This window comes from Cryptotermes secundus, unplaced genomic scaffold, assembly GCF_002891405.2.
Source record: "Cryptotermes secundus unplaced genomic scaffold, Csec_1.0 scaffold634, whole genome shotgun sequence".
In the NCBI taxonomy this organism is placed as follows: Eukaryota; Metazoa; Arthropoda; class Insecta; order Blattodea; family Kalotermitidae; genus Cryptotermes; species Cryptotermes secundus.
In genome coordinates, this window is record NW_019737091.1 from 1257810 (window position 1) to 1282757 (window position 24948).

The 24948-nt window shown below is 35.4% G+C and overlaps 1 protein-coding gene across 1 annotated transcript in view; it reads right to left on the bottom strand.

Moving 5' to 3' along the window:
* Positions 1–3123: 3123 nt before the first annotated feature.
* LOC111870153 (bumetanide-sensitive sodium-(potassium)-chloride cotransporter) overlaps positions 3124–24948 on the bottom strand; it is a 92878-nt gene continuing 71053 nt past the window's right edge. Inside the window, exons 13-20 of the mRNA XM_023862205.2 lie at positions 22789–23000; positions 19112–19353; positions 15333–15502; positions 13873–14187; positions 11641–11755; positions 9800–9957; positions 8332–8452; positions 3124–5016 (exon numbers count right to left, since the gene is read on the bottom strand). Coding sequence (XP_023717973.1) covers positions 4881–5016; positions 8332–8452; positions 9800–9957; positions 11641–11755; positions 13873–14187; positions 15333–15502; positions 19112–19353; positions 22789–23000 — 1469 coding nt within the window. The 3' untranslated portion in view covers positions 3124–4880. The remainder of the gene's footprint in view (positions 5017–8331; positions 8453–9799; positions 9958–11640; positions 11756–13872; positions 14188–15332; positions 15503–19111; positions 19354–22788; positions 23001–24948) is intronic.

A 24948-nucleotide genomic window follows, 5' to 3' on the forward strand; every position in this document is an offset into this window, starting at 1 on the left:
AAGACATACATAAAATGTGAAACTAATCGTGAACTCAATAGATAATTGAAGGTTACAGTGCAAGGGCCGGTTTTTATGGCTCACCCCTCGTACTCATACCCAACAGTGAACTCGGTTTTAAGAAAGGTATCTGATAGGAGGTGAGCAAGAATAATTTATCACAAGGATTAATTAATTTTTCCAGAGCTTTCATTTTTTATGGCTTTGTTTCATGCTTCAAAATTGCAATGATATTTCACAGATACTCCTACATAGGAAACATGTAACATTAAGTAGATATATTATCCATGGCACTATCACAGAACTGATAATGCAGTGGATGGCTGTTGGCTGCTAGCAGCGAGGATTGCCACATGACAGTGATTAAACCAATCATCTGCAGCTGGTCTGATGATACATGTACCTTCTGTTTTCCCTCACAGCTTTAACATCTTAAATGATACAAACTCCGTCCCAAGTGCAAACAATATATATTATATGTCTTTGATCTTGTTCTTTCTACACTACATGTTTCGGCCTCTATCGGCCATCATCAGGTGTATACTCTTAACGTTGCTGCCACACTGAACCCAGTCTAAAATTTAACATTTAAAAACACATTGTCACTTTCTTCGTATTATCAACGTCTGCCTCGTTGATATGTGTCTGGTATGTAGATTATATTGCACACATCAAATTTGATATTCCTGTAATAGCACTATAAAATCTTTAGTTATGATGTTTTTAAAATCCTTTAAAATTTTGAGTAAATTTTAAATTTAAAATTTTGAGAAAATTTTAAAGGATTTTAAATTTAAAATTTTGAGTAAATTTTAAAGGATTTTAAAAACATCATAACTAAAGATTTTATAGTGCTATTACAGGAATATCAAATTTGACGTGTGCAATATAATCTACATACCAGACACATATCAACGAGGTAGACGTTGATAATACGAAGAAAGTGACAATGTGTTTTTAAATGTTAAATTTTAGACTGGGTTCAGTGTGGCAGCAACGTTAAGAGTATACACCTGATGATGGCCGATAGAGGCCGAAACATGTAGTGTAGAAAGAACAAGATCAAAGACATATAATATATATTGTTTGCACTTGGGACGGAGTTTGTATCATTTATCGTGTAGAGTGCAACAGGATGCTTAAATATAATACTTTAACATCTTATTTGTGAAAATAAAGTGTTCAATTTAAATGAGAGTTTACTGTCTTTAGAATGGAAGACCTATAACACAAGAGCCACATTTTAGACAGAGAAAACAGAGATTCAGTTTTTGAGGTATTTCATTATTTTGAGCAACAGACAGAGAACAGAGGACCTATGCATGGTCTTGCCAAATTGCAAGAATGCAAGGCATTAGAAGATCTAGCAACACTAGAAAATCTCTCTCACATGCACACCTGCACACACACTCTTGAAGGCAGGTGCAGGAACATTAACTGTTGCACAAGTGAATATTCCATTTGGTGGTTGGGTAGAATAGCATTACTGATAATGATTAAACTTCAAGCCAATTCAAAGAATAAAGATTCTGAAATGAAAAATAATATATATATATTTCCTGAGCCCATTTTTCTCTAAAATTGTTATGAATCTGTTCTTCATACACTTTCATAAATTATCATATTTCCAAAGTATTTAAATGAATATTGTCGTCTTATTTGTCTAGAATTCTGAATACTTTTTCCAAAACACAGCAACAGTTTTCATTTGGGTGTTCTATTTTGTCAGGAGACAGATGTTTAAAAGGCCATATAAGTTGATAAATGTTGCTGTGTGCTTTGTTCCTAGGTTGCCTGTATCAAAACAATGAAAACAGATATAAAAAGACAAAGATTAAAAATCAAGGTTACTTATATTTGAACTTATTAAAAAATCAATGCAGATTCTTTATGCTCAATTTTTATTATGAATACATAAGTTGTTATACAAAAGAAGTGACAAGAATATTGCTGTTAGTGTAAATTACCAGTTCTGAATAAATTTGTAATTGATATGAACTGACTTTGGCCCCCCCAAATAATAGTACATTAATAGTAATATTTTTTTATGAGTTTTTACATCCTACAAATCTTCTGAATCAAATATTCACAAACAAATAGAAGGATTCTTGCAATGTCATAAAGCTGGAATCTGAAACACGATGGTTGGAAAATTTACTATGTTGTAATGTAAAATTAATTCTTTAACTCACTGTGTCACTGACACTGCGTAATTTGTAACAGGGTGTCCACAATGTTTGCATTACCTTCATGCAGGGAGCCCTTAAATGGCTTTCATTTCCTTAGCTAAAAGTCAAAACTATTCTATCTTTTCTCAAACAGATATCATTCAGTTTACATATTAAAGGACAAACTTTAAGGAACCAAAATACTTACTGAGTTTTGTCTCTCCTATCAAAATGTCTGCATTAGCTCATTTGACCATGGCCATGTGTCTTGCAGGTTTAATCAGGCAATTAAATGCCTGGCAAGGGTGTCATAAGATGTGTGAAAGCCATTCTGATTTGTGTATGATGAATTAAAAGACAAAAATTGTGCATATAAAATGCATATATGAGAGAAAAAAATTAACAAAAGTTAATAAGTTTCCTATTTTTATTTTTTTACACTCATAATCTGCACATTTCTTTTATCATGCACAGTACTTTGTTTTACTAAAATTTATATGGCGATAAAGGATGTTACTGTTTAGTGTCATGGTTCCTTTCCTCATGACCCTAGTTGATTTTTATGCTCTTATTTAACTATTTACAATCTGTTCCAGTGCTATTACATTTTTTCTGTCTTCTCACCAGTTTTCATATATCGTACTCCTCATTTAAACCTGTAATTTTCATCTTCATTTTGTGTCTAACTGCATTTATTTGGGGAGATGGGATAGAACAGTTGGTACAGTGACTGGCTATGGGGTGGACGGCCGAGGGGTCAGAGTTCGAGTCCTGGGAGGGTAAATAATTTTCTTTTCTCCATGTCATTCAGACTGGCTCTGGAGCCCACCCAACTCCTATCCAATAGATACTGGGGACTCTTTCCCGGGGGGTAAATCGGCCAGGGCGTGAAACTGACCACTCACCTACAACTACTGCTGAGGTCAAGAAAATGTGGATCTATACACCCACTCCCCCATATGCCTTCATAGCGTAGTACTTAATTAGTTAAGCACAGGGACAACTTTATCTTACTACAATTATTTTTTATAACCAGCGATAGCTGTGACAGTAAATAGGCTGGATACAGTCTGAATAACCAGGATTGAAAATACAGCAGAGTTTTGTAGAGATTCTGACTTCACAACACCCTGTTTAATATGCAAAATGGGTTCTTATCCTGGTGGAAAGTGGATGGACTGTTACAGCTTAACAGTCCTGTTATACTCCATCCTCTATGCCAGGGGCTAGAAGGTTGAAGTTTCACCTCCACATCATCTACATACCTTCATAGTGTGATGATTAGACACAAAGGAAACTTTCCTTTTTACTATATTTTGTTATTTACATTGTCTCTCCAATCTATTTTTTGTACAAGCTCTCCCCCCACTCCCAGCATACCTGCCATATCTTCACATTTTCTTCTGTAACAGTGCATTTTTATCTTTGAAATTTTTTGTTTTGTACGTATCCTTCTCTCTGCTGCCATTTGATTCATTCTGCTCTGCATGATTGTAATAAAAATATGAAACTAATTATGAGTCAGGAAAATGCACAATTTGCATGGGAATGTCTGTTTTTATTTATTCTTCTGGACATCAAACTAATTATTCTAAACTCAATACTGTACTCACTTCAACCATGTCACAGACTAGGCTGATGTTTGCTTAAATGAAGATCATTAATATCTATATTAAACTACTAACATAACATTAAAAAAATACAATTTTTATCATGTATATATGTACAATTCTAGTTACAGATCTACATGACAGAAGTCCTGTCTTCTGTATACTGTGAGCCTTTATCACATGTGTGTTGCACTCCTGTGATAATGCATACATTCAGTAAGTCTAGCATCACATTGTTTTCAGTATGCAGTAAATCTTTGCTAATCCACTTACAGTTAACCCAGATGTAGGATAATCTGGGTCAGAATATGATAAATGCTCTTCAAAGTTGAGTATGTACTTTAAAAGACACATGGAATTTAGGAAGGCAGATGAGTCACTTGTCTGTTCAGACAAAACTTGACAGTTTCTTCAAACCTGAATTATTATGTTCAAAAAGAAGTATAACTTCTTAGTTTTCTATCAATGAATAAACATGTTTGTCTTTTTATTGTCTTTAAATAAAGGCTCCATGGCGACATTTTTTTATTTATTTTCATCAGCACTACCTATATTATTGAATTTACCATTATTTGCGTTCTAAGTTTTTTGTTGTCTTTTAAGGCCACCTTCTACTTCACTAATCTGGATTACTGCTTAATCCAGGTGTCCCCCAATTAATCCAAGCTATCGAGGGTTTACTGTAAATACTCCTGAAATAAGTTTGGCTGCCAAAATTGCAGTAGCATAGGAATTAAATTTCCTACTTCTGGATGACAAACATAAATTTTACTCTGTTGTGGCATCAGTGTCATTTTATGACAATAATTATGTAAATAAACATAGATTTTAAATGCATTAGCATGCTAATATGAGTTCTGGAATGTAAACATTTTTTGTTTTTGTCAAATATCTTCTATGAATTAAAATGCTGGTATGGCACATACACACTGCCTGTTTGTTGTGGAACTTATCCAATAAAGAATAATCACTATAAAAGACTTTATTCTCTGGCATCCACTATAAGCTCAGCATGTTATAACTCTTTATTTGTTCTGTACTTTGAAGAAAGGTGCTGTATGTTTCTACGTTGCTAATGTGGTGGTGATGGACCGGCAGATTCTTATGAGTAAACTGTGATGACTGAAGTCTGATTGCCTCGAATAATGAGGTATGGAGGCATCCCCTTGGTGAGCAATTCAAGCCAGGCCATATACAAAGGAGCAGAAACAACGCCTTTCCTAGGTATTGGCAGTGCCCTGAAATTTGGAAAGTGATTGAATCATTTATTTTGAAAAGGTCATGAGTCATTAATTTGGATTTATTAATATTTTTTAGATTCTTATTCATCAAAATAACACCTACAGCATATTAAAAATTGTAATGAATATGAATAAGAGTGGATGACATCAGTTTAGTTTTGAAAGAGGTATTGGTCATGAGGTGAAAATTATCTGTTAAATAGTAAGATTCTGAAATAAAGTCTATGAAACAACACATTATTAATTTATTTTTATAGAGTTCCTTACCCCTTATGATACTAGTATATATATATTTTTTTATAAAATAAATGATATTAGGTAGGTTTGAATACTACATGAGTCACAAAGGAAAAATAATTTGTTACATACATGCATACATACACTACATTTCATGGATCCAGAGTTAGTAAAAAATTATTATAGGATGTGGAATAAGTCAGAAATGCACAAAACATACAGTATATCTAAAATAAAATTGAAGCTTTCACATTAAAAATAAAAATGTGAAATATTACTCAGAGTGTTCACTTAAGGTCTACATCAGTACTTTCTGCTTATGCTATTTATATAAACCTTTCAGTAGATTATGACACATTTTTAGATAAAAGGAATCCATCAACAGCGTATAATGAGAGTGTACTTAAGTATCTTTTTAGTAATACTTAAAATTGTGTCTTTTTATTCGTAAGACTTTTGAGGCTAGATGTCAGAATGTTGAAAATTTTGATGCCAGCACAGTATGCACTTTTCTGAAAACATGTAATACTGGCAGACGTTCTATGAAGACAGTGCTTGTTCCTTGTGTTAAGGACTGTGTATGGCTGAATAAGTCTGAAAATGTTTTCAGTTATATGCAACGAAGTTCATTAACGAAAATATATATTCACTTGGGAGACATAAGTTTTCTGATCTCTTAAACAGACCTCTATATTACTTTGTAGGTTTGACACTCGCCATGATTCTAATGTTCTTCTTTTGGAACATAAATATCTTTATGCTCTTAGATGACTTACCCAAGAAAATTTTTCCATACTTCATTTTAGAGTGAAAATAGACAAAATAAATTGATTTGAGAGTCTCAGTGTTGCTGATATGTAACATACATATATCTAACTGCAGAACATACTCCACACAACTTAGGAACCAACTGATCAATGTGATAAATTGTTACCAATTGGAAAACCAAGGTAAAAACCAATTTTGTGTTCATTGTTTCTTTATATATATATATTCATCATTATATCAGATGTTTAATGGATATCGTGGTGAACTGTTATAAACTTAATTGTATATACTTTATCCAAATTCAGAGCCAGCTTGCTAGCAGTAAATCATTTACTAGTAAGAGAGAGAGAAATAGCTCTGTTGGACAATATACAGAAATCATCACAAATTCTTCTAGAAATTATGACACTAGTATCACCAGTGAATATCAAGGGTACAGGTAGATTGTGTTTGGGAGGTCGTTTGTATGGATTATGAAAAGCAAGACACTAGGCTCAACCATTGGTGAACTCTATGTTTTATTGTTCCCCAGTCTGGAAAGGAATTTTGGGTTACATTAGATGATTTTATTTCGATCTTTTCTTTCTTTCTGTTCAACAGCACCTGAAACAAATAGCCACTGTCCTTAAATCCAGAAAAATATAATTTAGTTAGCAAGATTTCATGATTTACACAGTCAAAAGCATTCACCAAGTCATCCTCCAACATGCATTTTTTTGGTTAAGAGAATTTCATAGAATGTATGTTCATTTAAAGGCCTCATTACAGTGGTTCTACTGCTGAAGTCTTAACGCCAGTGAGTAGTAAGTGATTATAAATGTGGGCTTAATGGGCGATTAATTACAGGTGCACAAGCTTTAAAAATTGTAGTTGTTACTCCATCATAATATAAGGAGTTTTTCAGTTTGAGGGAATGTAAGTTGTCTTGCTGCTTGCATCTTGTCTGTTTATATTCACTTTGCGGATATCTCAAATGAAGTAGAGCATTTAAAATTTATGGGAACTGAGAAGACTATTACTTTTGGACAGTGCATATTTTTAATCATTTGTGCTTCATTTCCATTTATTTGGCTAGAGAACTGAGAATATAATGTATTTGTCTTATATTCAGAGAAGTTAATAACAGTATATAAGTATTTCACTTACAGTCTTGGACATTTATTTGAAGTAGAGATTGGTAAAAATTTGTAAAACTCAGCCTTTTTGCCATGTTTTAGCTCCTCATAGTTGATGCCTTTAAAGAGAAAAATCTGAATGACTGGAAACATGAAGCTGAATAATTTAAGATGACAGTGTATATTAGTAGGTATCTCACCCATTAACATCACTTCCTTCTGGGGGATCTCTTCCCAACTTGTTTGGGCAATGGCAGGTTTATATAGCTGTAAATCTGATTCTCAGTTTAATAGCATGATTGGACAAGTGAAATCTGTGTCAGAGAGCACATAGCTTCCACACATTTTTTGTAAGATTTAAATTTTCAGCTTCCACATGTGTTTTTTGAGCTTTGTATTCTCAGAGCATCTAGTTGTTCAGAATATCACTGATGAAAACAGTAAAGATTTTAAGTGAAAATCTGTTATTGTGATTACTTTGAATCTTATGATTGCTATGATTAATACGGCTACCGAATTTAGATAGCGATGCTGGTGTGGCTCCCATGTGTCAAATGTGTGTCTGCCATGTTATTATTACTGACTGTAGGAATTAGAAAGTACAAGCCTGGGCTGGCTTCCAATGTCATATTGTCCATCCATTTATCTGTCCATTCCCATCTTTTAACAAACATGCAGTCAGTCAGATATAATCTTTCCCATACTTGTATATATTACTTTATTGCACATTGTGCAAAAAAATGCACAATAATAACCATTTTCATCCACTCATTCATCATCTACTCATCCTCAGAGACATAATTTAGTACTGACATAAGACAATTACATGCACACACTCCTATGCCTACATTGTACAATAACCAGTTTTTTTATTAAGAACACAGATACAATGTTTCTGTTTGGTGAAACGTATTTGTTCCATATAATGTCTCTGTCTACACTACCATTTCTTTAAAGAATATTACACAATGTGCATGCTAATTATCTCATCTGCGAGAATTCCCTATATAATGGTAAGCTAAGGATTTCAATTCAGTGGGACTAAAATGGTTCTAAACAATTGTAAAAAATTATATTCTCATACAGAAATTTTATAAACAATTGTGGGTTTATTACTGGTACCTTTAAGTGTGATAAAAAGACATGGTATTTGATGTTCTTAAGTACAATACAATAAATGATTCCTACTTACATAACAATGAATGTAGATTCCTTTGAATACTGGAGTAAGAGTTCACGTATTCGCATGTGTCTGTTAGTTTTTTCCCTCAGTGCAATTAGTTCTGAGTCAGTGATGTAGGTTTGCTCTATGGCTGTGAAAGAAAACATGGTGATGAAAACATAATAACCATATTGCTCAAAATCAGAGGTGATTCTTCAGCAAATATGTGAACTAAGATTTTGAAAATATATTCAGATCTTAATGTACAATATTAATCCCTAATCCTACAACCTGAAGTGTATGCTAAATTGATGAATTACTGATCAATGAGCAGTTATAATGCAGTACTTTGTGTCTACATTTTTTATGTACCACTTGGTGTTAGCACTGTGAAAATAAGTAACTAACTGAATAATACTATACACTGCAATGCCACCTCTTGCCTATAATGAATATACAACTGACATATATAAAAAATGTAATAGCAATTTATGGGACCATCTACAGAACCGCAATGTGAAAACTACAACATAAAAATGGGGACCTCTTTGTGTACAACACAACATACAAAAGCAATACAAAACTCAACATATGTGGAAAATAAAAACAGCAGGGGTAACACAAAGAAAACACTTAAGAGGCCATGACACAATGCAGAGATATGGTAAAATAAGTAAGCAAATGTGATAGAGATTCCTAGAAGGGCCCCCACAAGTTGCTTTGCCCTACACCTAACCACCTAACAATGACAATGACAAAACCCGATGAACCTAAAAACTTTCAGCTCTTAAGCTGACTTAAAATCAATCCTTAAAATAAGAGTATAATTTGGGTAAATCATTTTAAGATTGAAAATATATTAATATTAATCCAAGCCATATATTTCATTTTAATTTTTATTCCTAATTTTAAAATCTGTGTATTTTTTAGATTATATTTTAACAAAAGGTTATATCAGCTAAACAAATGGTAAAATACTGTAATAATATGGATCCATATTAAGAATACAATTCAATGACTAAGATCACATTTCTGTAGACTTGCCTGATAATGACCTTGTAAGGTTCGAATCATGTAGTGACACTTTGCCAAATAAATGAATTGTGATACGTTAGCATCGATTTGTTTGTTGATGTAATTGTTGTGCAGATGGTCCCATAAAACGCTATTATATGACACACAACAGGATGCTTCTCATGAAGATATAGCACATGTAACCACCTGAGGATGACCTTATAATGATCAAAACATGAACGAATAATTTAATATGTAGTGTATAGTAATTAATAAATAATCAGACAAATGAACATCACTGTCATGCTGCATACAGAGGCACAAAAGTGTAACTAAATAAACATAAGCATCTGAAAGCATATAGGCATCACAAGACACTCTAAAATCTAGATGTTTATATCTAAAATTATGTTGTATATATGGTAAATAATTTTCATATGAAAGTTTTGCTGAAGTTACTTAATTTGTCATCTAGATATAATACCCTTGGAAGTCTCAAAATTTTCTTCATCCTTAACTCGGAAAGGCTGAATGAAAATTTCAAATTCTTTTCTGGTGGATTCCATAGCTTTTTTGTGGATGTCAGAGATAATGACAACATCACTGTAGTCAATCCGAAACTTGGACAGAAGAGCTGCAAGACTGCAATGAAAATAAATTACTGTATCAATAACAGAGGTATTATATTTGTAATTTATTTTATTTATTTATATATTTCAGGTTCCTTCAGTGATGTTGGTAACTCAGATGTGTCAGTAATGTCAAATAATAGGGCGTTTAGAGAATAAGAAACTGGGAATAATTTGGAAGGGGCCAGCTGCAGCTTGATTTTAGGTAACATCTGAGAACTTGCCTGGAGGACTGAGGAGTACCACAGAACCCCTCAGTCAGGACGGCTAATCTCTGGGCAAAGATTTTAACTTTGGAACTCTCAAAAAGGAAACTAAAGTGATATCCACTAGAACACAACATCTGGTGTTTCTCTGGACATAATGGTAAATTTTGTATCTACTAATACCCAGTCTGCTGTAATTTGAATACGATATTGTTAAAAAGAGACTATATCAAAAATAGTATTTGGCCTCAATAATATGAAGAATTTTGGAAAAAACATTATACCCCATATCCTATGGGAACAGGGGTGTGTCATGTAAATGTAATGTGTGCTGTAAATGGTTACATCTTCATTAGAAAGTTACTAGATTCTGCTTTGAACATATTTCCGTTATTCACACATCATGGATTTCTACAGTAACCACTAAAGCAGGCAGCTACAAAATTCTATCTAAAGTTCAGGATGAGAGCAATCAATTATTGTAATAAAGTAGTTTCTGCCCACAGCTGGTAACATTTTACTGACTTCCTTCTGTACTAACTTTGATGCCAACAACATCTGATACAATAAAATTAAATAAAACTGACAATTGGTGTTTGAATTATGAGCCACATTCATGGTCCTCACGACGTTGTAACAGAGTTTCCTAAATGGATGAATGGTCTTGATTTATTTAATGATGCTTTGTCAACTCTAGTGGTTATATAGTGTCAAATGAAAAATTACATTCACTCATAGGAATGATGAATTGGGAAAATGTGCTAGGAAGTGATCATGGTATATATTCAGGGAGGTCTACTGCAATAGTATTTGCCTAGAAGAGAATGAGAGAACAATGATAATTTCAATCCAGAGGATAGCTAGTGTCCTACATAAGACAGAAAAATGTTTTACACAATTAAGCTCAGAAATATTCAGATTAGAGAACAGATGTCATCAGACTGAAACCTCTTCAAGATGGGGAGATATATATATATATGTAATTTACGAAGAAAATGTGAAACAACAAGGAGTGTATGTTGATGAATGAGGAGAAAATAAGATGTAACAAGGATCTTGTTTTTATTATTTTAGAGAGGAAGAACGTCTGAAGTTCTTAACACATTGGTCTGTTCTGTTGAATGATTCACATTACTATGTGCAGTTCAATGAGGAATCATGCACTTCTGAAAGAGAAGGACAGACATACACAAGCTCCCCTTAGTATCCACTTTACGAATTTTATACCCTTAAAGTCACTACTTCAACAATTATACTCCTATTCCAGTGATTCTACTTTTTAAAACATGCAGACTATTAAACAAAAATATACATTGTTGTTCAGCTTTGTACAGTTGTTCCTCAGTTATATTTGGACTAGAAAAGAGGGTCCAAGGGTGGCATAGATCTGTAGGCACACAGAAGTTGTGCTTTAACTACGCTAAATATGGAAACTAAAGAGTTTGATTTATGGTGCACTTACTTGACATGCAGGAGACAAGTTCACTTACTTCCTTTGATCCTTATCTAAGTCATCTCTTTTGCTTGCAAGAGAGAAGATGCGCAGCTGACAGCCAGAAAACTGTGATCGTGTACTCAATATATATGGAATTAAAAGTGCCAGGCCTAGAAAATATAAAGTACACTTCTGAAGTAAAATGATTTGATAGAGACTATTAGTTCTTGAACTTCATACTTCATAAATTTCTTCCTTTGAAAATTATTAATACAGTACAATCTTAATTATCAATGCACAGATTACCTGCTCTATAACCTTTTTGTGTGCTATTTTTTTTAAATGAGTTCACAACTCTGTGGACTGCCAGCTAAGTTTGCTCAATTCTTTTGCCTGTCCATTTGTCAGTCTGTATTAATGAAACAACTAAAGAACTGGATGGATTTTCATGACATCAGATACCAGAAAACTATATAAAAAATTATTGAGCTGCTTCAATTTCCATTTAGATCAGAAAATATAATGACTGCTTTACACTGAGGACTTACATATGATTTTGTGCACATCTCAAGCATAGCACAGTAATATTCATCAGAACAAAAAATGTTTCAAACCAAAGGTGTAGAGAGAAATTAAACATACATTTTATTTTTAATAAACTTTTTCCAAGAGTCTTCTTGTTTTTGAGACAAACACATCAAATACTATGCATGCAATTCTGAATTTCTATATTTAGCAGTATTCTAAGTTATCCATGTTTTAAATTATTTGTGTGCTTTTTCCCCTTCATACATACATACATACATACATACATACATAGCATTCCATAGATCCATGAGTTAGTCAGATGACCTACCGGATGTGGAATTTGTCAAAAATCATACAATACATATATACATGCACAATTCAATTTCACATAAATAGTAAGGATTTCACAAAAGTAGTAAAATATCCATCATAAATCCATACATTAACATATACTAGATTTTTTTTTNGTCCCAGGACAGATCCTTGGGGAACTCCATGCTTTACTGTTCTCCAGTTTGAGAAAAAATTTTGAGTATATTTGGGTGATTTTATCTCAACCTTTTGTTTTCTATTTGTTAGATAGGATAGCAGGGGTAATCAGAAGTACTCTATATACAGAGCCCTATCTTCTCTGTGTGAATTTATGTTTTCTGAATCCCTCTCTGATATCCATTTCATATGACTTCTACTAGCAAAGCAAGAAATTTGCATAGCATAACACAAATCACTTAATTTCTCAGTGGAAACTATCCAAATGAAACAGATTACAGGAAATTACATTTATCTGAAAGAAACAGAATATACTCAACCACATTGGTGACATTTCTGTGATTATGCCCTAACAGTTATCTTCTTCTAATATGATGTTAGCAGCTGTAATTAAATTTCATGACAATGGAATTTTAATTTAAGAACTGTGTTGCTAAGCTCATTAAACCTGTGCATGTGCTGGCACTGCTGTGTTGTAATGCCATGCAGTTTGGGTAGGGTTCCATTTGTCAGAGTAACATATGACTTCCATTTTCAAGGTTGAAGAGTAAACCAAGCAGCAAGAAACCAGCAAAGCAGGCAGCAAACTGAGCTTGCTTGGTTTACTCTAGGCTCAGTTTACTGCCTTCTTGCCTGGCTCACCCTATGACCCTGAAGATGGAAGTAATATATTCTTCTGATATACCAGGCTGTCTTCAAAGTACATCATGTTACAACACAGAAGATAATTCTCTTAAAATAATATTGGCACAGAGCAAATTTCTTGTACACCTGTTGAAGTAGTTTTGTATCCTCAAGTGATTCTGTAGAAAACTGACACAGTGACATATTCATGTTAATGAATATGTATACACATGTGTATGTGTGTGTGCACGCGCATGAACACACACACAAGACACAGACACCGAGGTGATCTCATTTTCTCAAAATAAGGAAAGCAGGTTAATAAGCACAGATCAAGCAAAATTAACATATAACTTGATCGTGCCATAGCTCAAGTGGTTAGTCGCTGGCTTCCCACCGCGGCGGCCTGGGTTCGATCCCGGGTCCGGTCAAGTGGGATTTGTGGTGGACAAAGTGACGCTGGAGCAGGTTTTATCCAAGTACTTCGGTTTCCCCTGGCAATTTCTTTCCACCAATTGCACCACAATCACCCTCGCCTATCATCTGGGGCTGGCACAGTAGGCCAGAAGTGGCCGCAGTACAAGGGACTTAGTCCCACCCCACTAGCAATAAAAAAAAAATTAACATATAACTTGCAACAATGTACCTCCATCATCGTACAGCCACCACACATCAATTAGACCTTTGGGCTGCTTTCTCTGGAATTGTGTAATGTTGTTCAAGATGGATTTTGGTAGAGGCTCTCCTCCAGGACCAACATATGTTGGAAAGCTTGACTTATGATTTTTTGACACTTTTCTCATTTTCTTGGAAGTAATTGTCACTGTAGTACTAGACTGAAGCAATTTCTCTGTTGCTGCTGGGTCACAGTTCACAGTTCCTCCATGTTGCATCTTTGGTGTCACTGGAGGACTATCTGTGTCACTGCTCAATGCATCTGATAAGACAGTGATATTCACATCTGCACATAAACATTAACAAAGTTACAGACATTGTGTCACCAAAAATAAATTATGCAGGTTAATGTGTTTCTTTTTTCTTTAATTTGTATTTAGTTCATTTTTCAGTTACAGGATGTAAGGACCATCAAAGAGATATTCAACCAAAATATGGTTCTTAAATTAAACAAGTTATTCTAAGAACTGAAAAGGGTGTCTAGTTTTTCTAATAAAAGAAGAACTGATACATCAAATTCAGAGTGATATTTGTAAGGGGAAGAAGAAGAGCCTGCTTATAATGTTTAATATTCTATGAAGTGGATTGTTTATCTGTTGCATAAAGCCATAAAGTTTTCAGCTAAATACTCTAAAGGTGTTGATTGGTTAAATTTGGAACAGAAGTTCCAAATTTGACCACTGAACTAGAAGAAAATTTCCATTCTTGAAAATTATTAAATATGAACATTATTTTAATATGAAGTTATACTAATCATGGAACAGATCATTACAGTGACAAAATTAAATAACTGTTCCTTAGAGCACAATAGTTTGAAGTAAAAAATGTTTATGATCATTAACTGAGGGAATGCAGATGCCATGTAGTCTACATATAAACCTCAGTACTTCAAGTAATTTTAGAAATTAGGGGGTTCCCAGTTTCTTTAGATTAAAACTATGGGACGTGGTAACATAATTGGTTGAGGCACTATGCCGCAAGCTGAGAGGTTGTGGGTTTGATTTCCGATGAGGTCATCGGATTTTTCAATTAACATAATCCTTCCAGCTGCACAATGATCCTGGGTTCGACTCAGCCTATAACAGAAATGAGTATCAGGAATTTTCTCGGGGGAAAAGAGTTGCTGGCACGTCAGGCTGCCAATCTCACTGCCATCTGCGAGCTGAATGTCCAGAAAATGAGGGAACCTCAACCTCAACACTATGGGCCTCCACAGCCTGTTACAGGGATAGCTTTACCGTTTTTACCTCACCCTTAAGGTATTATTAATACTACAGGTAGAGGATAGTGCAACTTCATTTCAAATAGTATGTATCTGAAACTAAAAGGCTAAGTTTTTGTGTGTTTACTACAAGAATAGTACTAATACTCAAAAACATTATAATAATTATTTATTCTGTGAAAGAGGTTTTTGGTTCTATCTTTTATCACCTTGTGATTCAAGTTGGTTTGTTGATTCGTTGCGTCTCATTTTCTCCTCTGCATCCTTTTTGTCCAATTTTGAGATTGGCACAAACTCCTCATCTTGAATTACACCTGAGTAGTCAAGTCCTTCTTGTACCCTCAATATGCCAACAGCAAGGTATCGATCCAGTGCATTACTGTGCATGAAAACATTTCATCACATCTTGTTGTGCACGGTGAAATATTTGTCAAAAAATATTCCTACTTTTTTAGGAGGGGAGGTTTATGGATGTGCTCACCTACAGTCTTAACCATATTCAACAACTAGAATTTCTAGAATATTGGTAAAATATCCATATGTGTTTATGACACATCATGCCATCAGAATGGAAATCTATAAGACTGGAGCAAGCTGAAGGTTGGAACCTGTTCAACAGTAACTTTTGCGAATACAAGCATTTCTATTCTTGAACAATAAATTGCACTGAGGAGGATGCATTTAGCATGCATGGGAGAGAGCAGAAATATATACATAATTTTAGCTGGAAGGCCTGAAAAAAAAAATACAACTTGAGAGACCTAAGCATAGTTAAGCAGGTAATAATACAATTGAACCTTGGTATTCTGAACTTACTTGTACAGTACCACCCTCCTAACCCCTTCCCAAAGAACAACACCTCCAGAAATTAAAAAATTATTGTGACTGTTTTACTTCCTTGCAGTAAAAACGAATACTTGTGAAACATGTAAAAATATTATACTGCAGCTTCATATTGTGTGTAAGACATAGCCATTCATGCAGGCAACACACTTTCCACATAAGAGCAGGCCATGGGAGGAAAAGAAAAAAAAACACAAACAACACATCACAACCCCATAGGGCAACATATAGCCAGATCAATATAAGATCTTGGGAAGAATCCCACGAAAAAACAAGAAAGCTCATTGGCGGGCACCATCTCAAGATCTGGAGCACAAAACAAAAGGGATACAATGACATAAAGCGAAAGGGGGTTATGTATATATATACACCATTTAACACATAAATTAATTTTAATTCCTATTACAATATTTTAACACTTTAAAGAATATTAATTTTAATATCTAATATATGTTATAACATAAGGACATTACATAAATAACATACCCATACAACGGATTCCCAATGTGTAAACACTGGCCAGTGTAAGGAGAAACAGCAGATAGAAATAATGGTGTTTGTAAAAGGTCTGTGTACTTGATGATGGTCACAATAGGTCAGAATTTGTAGTATATTCAAATGCAGGATGTGGTTATAGCACAATGTTAACTGAATAATAATAACCATGATATTATACATTAATTGTCCCGCTTCTCTAGCTGGTGAAGGATGTAAAACAGTTACTGCTTGCAACAAGCGTGGAATGGAGTCAAATATCTGCAGATTCTGGTCATTGTTTATGTATAAAATGTACCTATACATTTTTTTAATAAATAATTTTACTAAAAAATATAAATTTTTATTTGATATCCAACAATCCAAATTATCTGATAATACAGTCACACCTGTGCTTTAATTCATTCAGATCCCTGAGGTTGCACTGTATTAAAACGAAAGAAATAGGATGTGAGTGTGCAGACTGAATTCACTTGTCTGAGGACTGTAACTGATGGTGTACCATTTTAAGCACTGTAATAACCTTTGGAGAACTCCTTCACCAGCCGAGGACAAGCTGGTCAGGGTCTTGAACAGAGACCAACATCAAGGTGACATGAGCTAGCTGAAAGTGCCATAACAGTCCTGCTGGGCATCTACTCTGTTCTGAATTATTATTATTATTATTATTATTGTTGTTGTTGTTGTTGTTGTTAGAGGGGGTGGGTTTCCCCATGCACTTAGACCAGTTATTGGCTGTTCTGAAGTAGGTATTTGCTCCATGCATTTAGTTAACAATAATCTAGGAACAAGGATTCATTTTAGTTTGCCGGTGAAACTCCAGCTGCCAATTAACAGTGTCAGAACCAGTGTATTCCATAATGTAGTATATACAGTTTCTTAAAACATTCTTTGAGGTACAATATTAAGTTTGCTAAAAATAGGAAGAATGAAATACAAATTAGTGAAATTCTTCCATGCTGAATTTCAACAAATTTTATAAACAGATTTATGGAATACAGTGAAAGTCCATTTATGGCACCAAGCTGGCAGGTAGAGTGTAAATAATCTTAACATTTATTTGGGTGGTGCTCGGTTTGAATCTTGGCTGGGACACAAACTATCCTGACTCTGATTGTCATCTGGGATGTGACACAGCATAACTGAGTTGATAAGTACAGCTTCATAGGAACCTATTATCTTTATCTTCATGATAGTCATTCTTAGCCTCAGTATATGATTCCTAGAACTAACCCTTTCACTGTTCTGGATGAAACAATTCTGCTATAATCAGAACTATTCAATCAATTATAAGAACTGCTGTAACATAAATATAGTACAAAACACAAATCCAGTGTTAATGATAAAAAATGAGATGAAATGATTTGAGGTTAGAGAAAACTGCATGATGAGACGCTTCATAACTTGCATTCTTCTCCAAGTATAATTAGAATGATCATGTCAAGGAGGATGAGATGGACAGGGTATGTAGCACGAATGGGGGGGAAGAGGAAGGCATTTAGGATATTGGTGGGAAAGCCAGAAGGAAAGAGACCACTAGGAAGACCAAGACATATGTGGGTGAACAATATTACAAGGGATCTTAGAGAGATAGAATGGGATGGGATGGATTTGATTGATCTGGCTCAGGATAGGGTCCAGTGGAGGGTTCTTGTGAATACGGTAATGAACCTTCAGGTTCCATAAAATGCTGGAAATTTCTTGAGTGGCTGCACAATTGGCAGCATCTCAAAAAGGGCTCAGCTCCATGAATTAAATGATAAAAACTAATGTATGTGGGGTTTTATGTAGTTTTGTCATTACTCCGATGACAACCCACTTCATCGGAACAGTTTGTTGGTCCTGAAAAGGACCGTGGTTGCTGAGATGTTTGATTGGTGAGGTAGTGCGGTGCGTGCCGGTAGGGAGAGAGGTTAGTTGCGGTGATTTGACTGGCCACAGCGCGGCCGTTGCTGGAGGTTGCTGGATCGCCGTGCGGCAGGAGGGTTGAAGTTGCGTGGTCGTGCAGCGCGGTCGTAGGAGTGATGAGGCAGTGGCTACGCCAGATGCCCAGTGGGTTGGACAGGGACACGACCACCAGTGAGTCCAGGTGAGGTGCCTCAGTGCGTCAGGTGTGAGAGACGGAGGGCCGAGGCAGTCGTGCCTGGTGCAGCCTGCCAATGCCTCCGAAGACCGAGTGCTGGCAAAGAAGCCTGCTAGCTGATGTTGCTTGAGTGTGGCTTGATCGTAGACTGAAGTCAAACTGATGCTGCCGATTCGAGGCTGCTCCTTTTTATACACTGCTTGGTGGGTGGAGCGAAACTTGAAATTGAGGAGGAAGAATTTGCAGGGCGCTGATTGGCTAGTGCGCATGATGATGTAGATGCGGGGCTAGCTGCGAGCGCAATATAAATGCGAACGTTTGGAGCAATTTGATTGGTTAGCGCGCGTGATTGTGAAAAGTGATGTGAAGAGTGTGTGTTGCAGAAAATGCGTGATAATGTGGGATGTTCCCACATGCATTTACATATGATGGGATGAAACACTACACTTGATTTCCATATCTATATAATTGGGTGAAAAATAGGTAATAAACAGACCATTGACATTACACTTCACCAGCAGTGAAAGGATTAGGACAAATGTTTTGGTACAGAAACATATCACTAACTGGATAACGTTGAAGTACTGCTTAAGTTCTTCTCGATCACATGTTCTCCAATTTCCTTTGTATCCCATAAGAATCATGTTTGGACGAAGTTTACCAAGTCCTGAGATCTGCATCAATGCTTGAGAGCCAGCTTCAAAGCTGTCATCTTCTACAATATTAAAAAATGCTTTCACTTTATGTCGTATTAACCAGTGGTATGCTTTTCTGGTTAGAGCATCATGAACTCTCTGGGAGTGGGTTCCCTGTGGATAGATTTACAATATCTCAGAAAAAACAGAATAGTGATAATATGCAATGGTTTTTATTGTCACAGTCAGCAACAGAAAATGTTACTCAACAGCATGTGAATTCTAAATATGTAAAATGTCAGTCATACATAGATAAAATGTCATGGATGAGTAGTTAATACACAAGCTTTATAGTCAGGAACGCTTTAAGTTTATTTTTCAGCAGGTGGGACAGGCTGTAGTGAGCACTACAGCATGTCCTGCACACTATGGTAGTCCTCAACAGAATACACATAATAGTATACAGATGGACATAAATCCAAACACACACAAAATTTTATGTGCCAGTAGTAGGAAAATGGGGGCACACGGTAGCATAGTTGGTTGAGGGGCTATGCTACAAGCCGGAAGGTCGCGGGTTCAAGTCCTGATGAGGTCATTGGATTTTTTCAATTGACCTAATCCTTCCAGCCACACTATAGCCCCGGGATTCACTCAGCCTCTAACAGAAATGAGTACCAGGAATTAATTAAATAATTTTCCTGGGGAGTAAAGTGCGGCCGGTGCTTAAGGCTGACAATATTACCGCCACCTTTGAGCCGATTGTCTAGATAATGTGGGACCCTCAGCATCTCACAACCCTGTGGGTCTTCATGGCCTGTTACAGGGATAGCTTTATTTTACTTTACTCTTTTTTAGTAGTAGGAAAATATGGCTGTCAACATGTTCATGTACTCATACAACAAAATTTTTAATTAATTTTAAATGATATTGACTCTCATTTTCAACAACACAATTTATTTTAATTGCACTAGTATTTTAGTCTACTCTCATTTCATTATGACAGGCACCATTAATGACAACCTGTGTTTATCATACATGTAAAGAATTTCTTTGAAGTGTTGGCCTTGCCTTCTGATGCTAGCCAGTGGTGGCTGAAACGTATAAAGGCTTTACTGTTAAACTTGTTAGCATCTATGAGCCTTGCTCCTCATTCATTTGCTTGTGATAATGTCTCAAATGAAGTTTTGTTGGCATTTAGTTAAGCAAGACCACTAATCTCAGTAGACTTGTAAATTCAAAGGGAGAATTTCCTTTTGAGATTAATTTTCTCCCTCAAAATTTTATGATGTTAGTTGACATAACCCAATTCAGCAACTGATAGCGTCAGCTGATATAGGAACTTCAAGAGATTTTTCTGGCAGCTTTTGAATGCAGAAGAATTTTTACTATGTCTTTGTAGGCAACAATTAATAACGTTTTGACTATTGTATGTAGCCTTTCTGTTCTTACAGTAGGTTCAGCTACTTTATAACTAGCTTCTTGGACTTCTCCAAAGTTTGCACTGATAAAGTCATAAATTTTAGCTGCTTTTTGTTCTGTTCCATCAAACAATGAAAACAGCTTAAAGCCCTCCAACACAAAGAATGATGCTTTGATTTAAATATCAGTTTACTTCATTTTAATTAATTTGCATACTGGGTGGTGGAGTCCAGCTGGATCCACTCTGCATGTTGGCCAATGATTGGCCTATTGCACCTGCCCCAGGTGATTATGATTATGGAGAATTTTGAGGAATGAAGATTGGCAGGGGAAACCGAAGTCTCAGAGAAAACCTGTCCCAGGGCCACTTTGTCCACCACAAATCATACTTGACCAGACCTGGGCTCGAACCTGGGCCACTGCAGTGGGAAGCCAGTGACTAACCGCTTAAGCTATGGCACAGCCTTTACCTCACTTGGAACCACAGCATTATTGCTAAGTTTTTCTCCACACAGAAGACACTTAGGCATCAAACATGCTGCTTCACCACACCAGAAAAAGCGAAATACAAACGGTTATCACTACACTACTGACACATTGATTTTGGTCTCTCTTCTCCTGAGCCATTACTTTCACTTTCAGTACTAACCCCGCTTGATGAAATACATCTTACAATGAATTTGTCAACGATGGAAATTGCTGTAAATGATGGGGAATGCAAGACAGTAAAACCACACATTTTTGACTACCACTGTTCTCAGTTTTAAAACCAATAAGGAACACATCTGTGAGAAGACTGAGAAAAACTGTGTGGGTGAATAAAGAAATAAATTCGTGAAAATGGGATTCCATAATGCCAATACTATTGTCTGTAATAGCTTATTATGGTCATAACTGGCTTGAACAAACAAAGCATATATTCACGTATTGTTGTTACTAGAAAGTAGGACTAAAACACAGTATAGAAAACAGATAATAAATGGTTCAAAAATGTGAAGTTAAATTAAAAATGACAGTGCCAAATAAAAATATTGTTCATGAAAAAATTAAGAGCAGTTTAAATTCAAGAAATGTTTGTTACCATCCAGTTCACAATAATTTGTCTTAATATCTGCTATCCAAAATTGTAAAGGTAAATATACACAGAACTATACATTTATCAATTTCTTGGGTGTGTGTGAAATATGGTTTCTGATATTAACGGAGGAACATTGGTTTTATGTGTTTGAGAACAGGCACTAATAAAATTATGTGTGTGGATTTGTGAGGGAGGAGATGATAAATGGCTGGACAATTACATGAGGGTCTTTATAATTTGTGCAGTCCACTGATTATTATTAGGACTATAATATGTAGCTCCTGAAAAGACAACCAGAGTAAATACAGAAACACATCTGCTCTCTGTAGACTATGTAAAACATAAAATGATTTAAAATAGCACTGAAAAAATACTTAAATACATATTCATTCTACTCTGTTGATGAATACCTATTGTCTAGAAAATAACTTATGTATCTTTAAATAGCATTCTGTGTAGTCACTACATATTCTTGGTTTCTCTTGTGTGGGAACTCCAATGGGACTGTAAATGTGTTTTGTATTTATATGACATATTCTACATCCTACAGGCATTTTGACTAACTTTGGATTTATGGAATGCAACGCAATGTAATGTAATGTAATGTAATTCAATCTTATGAATGTTCTGCTAGGACAATTTTGTAGTGTACGAAGGAAAGCTGTACCGGAAACCACAATATTAAGGTCAACTAAGTCATACAGTACCGTTAAGACCACCTGAGAATACACTGACCTCCAAATGGAAAACCAAAGATCATGTTATGAAGGAGCTCAATTTGAACCTCTGCCAGGACACCAATTGTACTAACAGATTTTTGGTGATGTTTCTAGGTCCCTATAGGTAAATTCAAGGATAGTACATAAATATAAGGCCATGAATGTTTCAATCTACATCCTTTTCAATTCATTATTCACTACCATCCAGTCATTCAACATTATGTAGTATGATTTACTGACAGTGTCATTAAATAAACTACAAATACATATACACAATACGTGTGTGTGTATGTGTGTGTGTGTGAGTGAGTGTGTGTATGCATATATATATATATATATATATATTCAGGTTTTATGAATTTCTGGAAATAAATATTAAGCTTTACTTACCTTGAGAATATCAGCACATACAAGCAAAGACAGTCCCTTTGTGATGAGGTATGCAAAGTCAACAAGAGGGGGCCTGGATCCGGGCATACCAGTAAGAACAAGGACTTGTGGGCGGAAGTTTTTGACATGTTCTTCTACTCGATTTAGTTCAAGCATTGCCTTGAGTGCAGAGCTGTATGAATGAGCCTGTGTTGAGCTGCCCCAGTTTACCTCTGTAAAAGTACACAGTAGAGACATGTGATCAATTTTGCATTTAAACGTTCTACTGTATTCAATGAAAGGGTGTAACTGTACAAGAAAACACAATGTAGACTTAAAAGGATTCTGACAATGGTGTTTGCTGTACAGAACTATTAGGCTTATTTTGGACTCTATCCATCGTTTGATATATATAAGACAAAAACCACAACGTTTCAGAGACTGAATCTGTCTCCGTCCTCAGGTGGATGAGCTAGTCACAGTCACTGGACACAATGTGCTTTATTGAAAAAGTGTACAGAGTGTTCTAACAAGAGATATTTGAACCTTTGCACAGAAAGTAGTTATAAAGGTGGATATGCTTCAATTCTATGTAAATCCTTTGTTATATTCGGTAAAGTAAAGTAAAGTTATCCTTGTAACAGCCTGTGAAGGCCCATAGGGTTGTGAGACGTTAAGGGTCCCACATTATCTAGACAATCGGCTCAAAGATGGCGGTAAGGTTGTCAGCCTTACGTGCCGGCTGCGCTTTACTCCCCAGGAAAATTATTTATTTAAATCCTGGTACTCGTTTCTGTTAGAGGCTGAGTGAACCCCAGGGCCATAGTGCGGTCGGAAGGATTAGGTCAATTGAAAAGAATCCAATGACCTCATCAAGATTTGAACCCGCGACCTTCTGGCTTATGTGAAAAAGATTTGGAATTTCACCAGGATTTAAAAGACTACCTCAAGATTTCCACTGTTCTATCCCATGCACCTATGTACATGAAGGAAGAGCAGTCACAAAAGGACCAATGTGCTCACAGCACCTTTGGCTTACACTGCTTTCTTCCCTCTCATACAGGTTCAGTGTGCATTCAGTTATTCATAACAAAAACCGAGGAGTTTCTTGTAAACACAACATTCAATACTTGCCCATGATTTATTCTAACTGTCTTACAGTGCATACATTTATTCACCTTACCGTTCTCTCTTGCACTACATGTTTCAGCACAAAAGTGCCATCTTCAGGTGCTTTTCAATGTACGTCAAACTACTTCATTGCATGCCCTGTTGTCTTTATACTAAAATAACTAAAATATATATTCATCATATATATTGATAAATTTTAAATATTAAAAATATTAAAACTGTTCAGGATTTGTCATCCTTATGTCGTATCTCAATACGCAAGTCACACCTATCTTCTTCTATCGGAGTATTCTTCTTACTTTCGTGTGTGTATCTGTAACGTGAAATTGTTCAATACTTGCATTCAGGAAGTGCTCAGTTTTAATCTTGGTCAAAAGATTACACATTTTGCTGAGGTTTCTGTGGCTTTCCTCAGTCCCTCTTGGCAAATAACACAACACCTCCATTAGGCCATGACTCCCTCCTTTCCAATTTATTATTAATTAGTCATCCCACCATTTTATAGTCCAGACTCTGACAGCACGATAAAGAAAGGCCATGTAAGTGAAATTGTATTAAATAAGAGTAGAAGAAGCAGGAATAAGGCTAAGTGTATGCAGACACAATATATAAACAGATGCAGGTTTTATACATGTTCGAGACTAGATTACAGCAATACTATAACACATTTCGTTCACTATGCAAACTCATTTTGTTAGCCAAATATTTAGTGTTGAAATTTTATTTCTATATTTACAGAACTTGCTCTGTACCATCTCACATTTTATTGTAACATGTTCTCTCTTGAATGTTTAAATTTCATTTTAAACCCATGGACTATGCAGCAGTAGCCAAATCGACCTACATGCCATTTTCCTTGAAAAATGGAACGCTTCTATGAAATGAACACTGGAACATATTTGTTTTCTTTAAAAAGTGCATTGGATATTCAAGTTACCTGTGGGCTCAGCACTGAAAATTAAATAGGTAATTACACATAGCAGCAAAGCCTTCACTAATAAATGTGGTGCTTTCTTCTCCATGAAATCTAGGATTCGACACCATTAAACT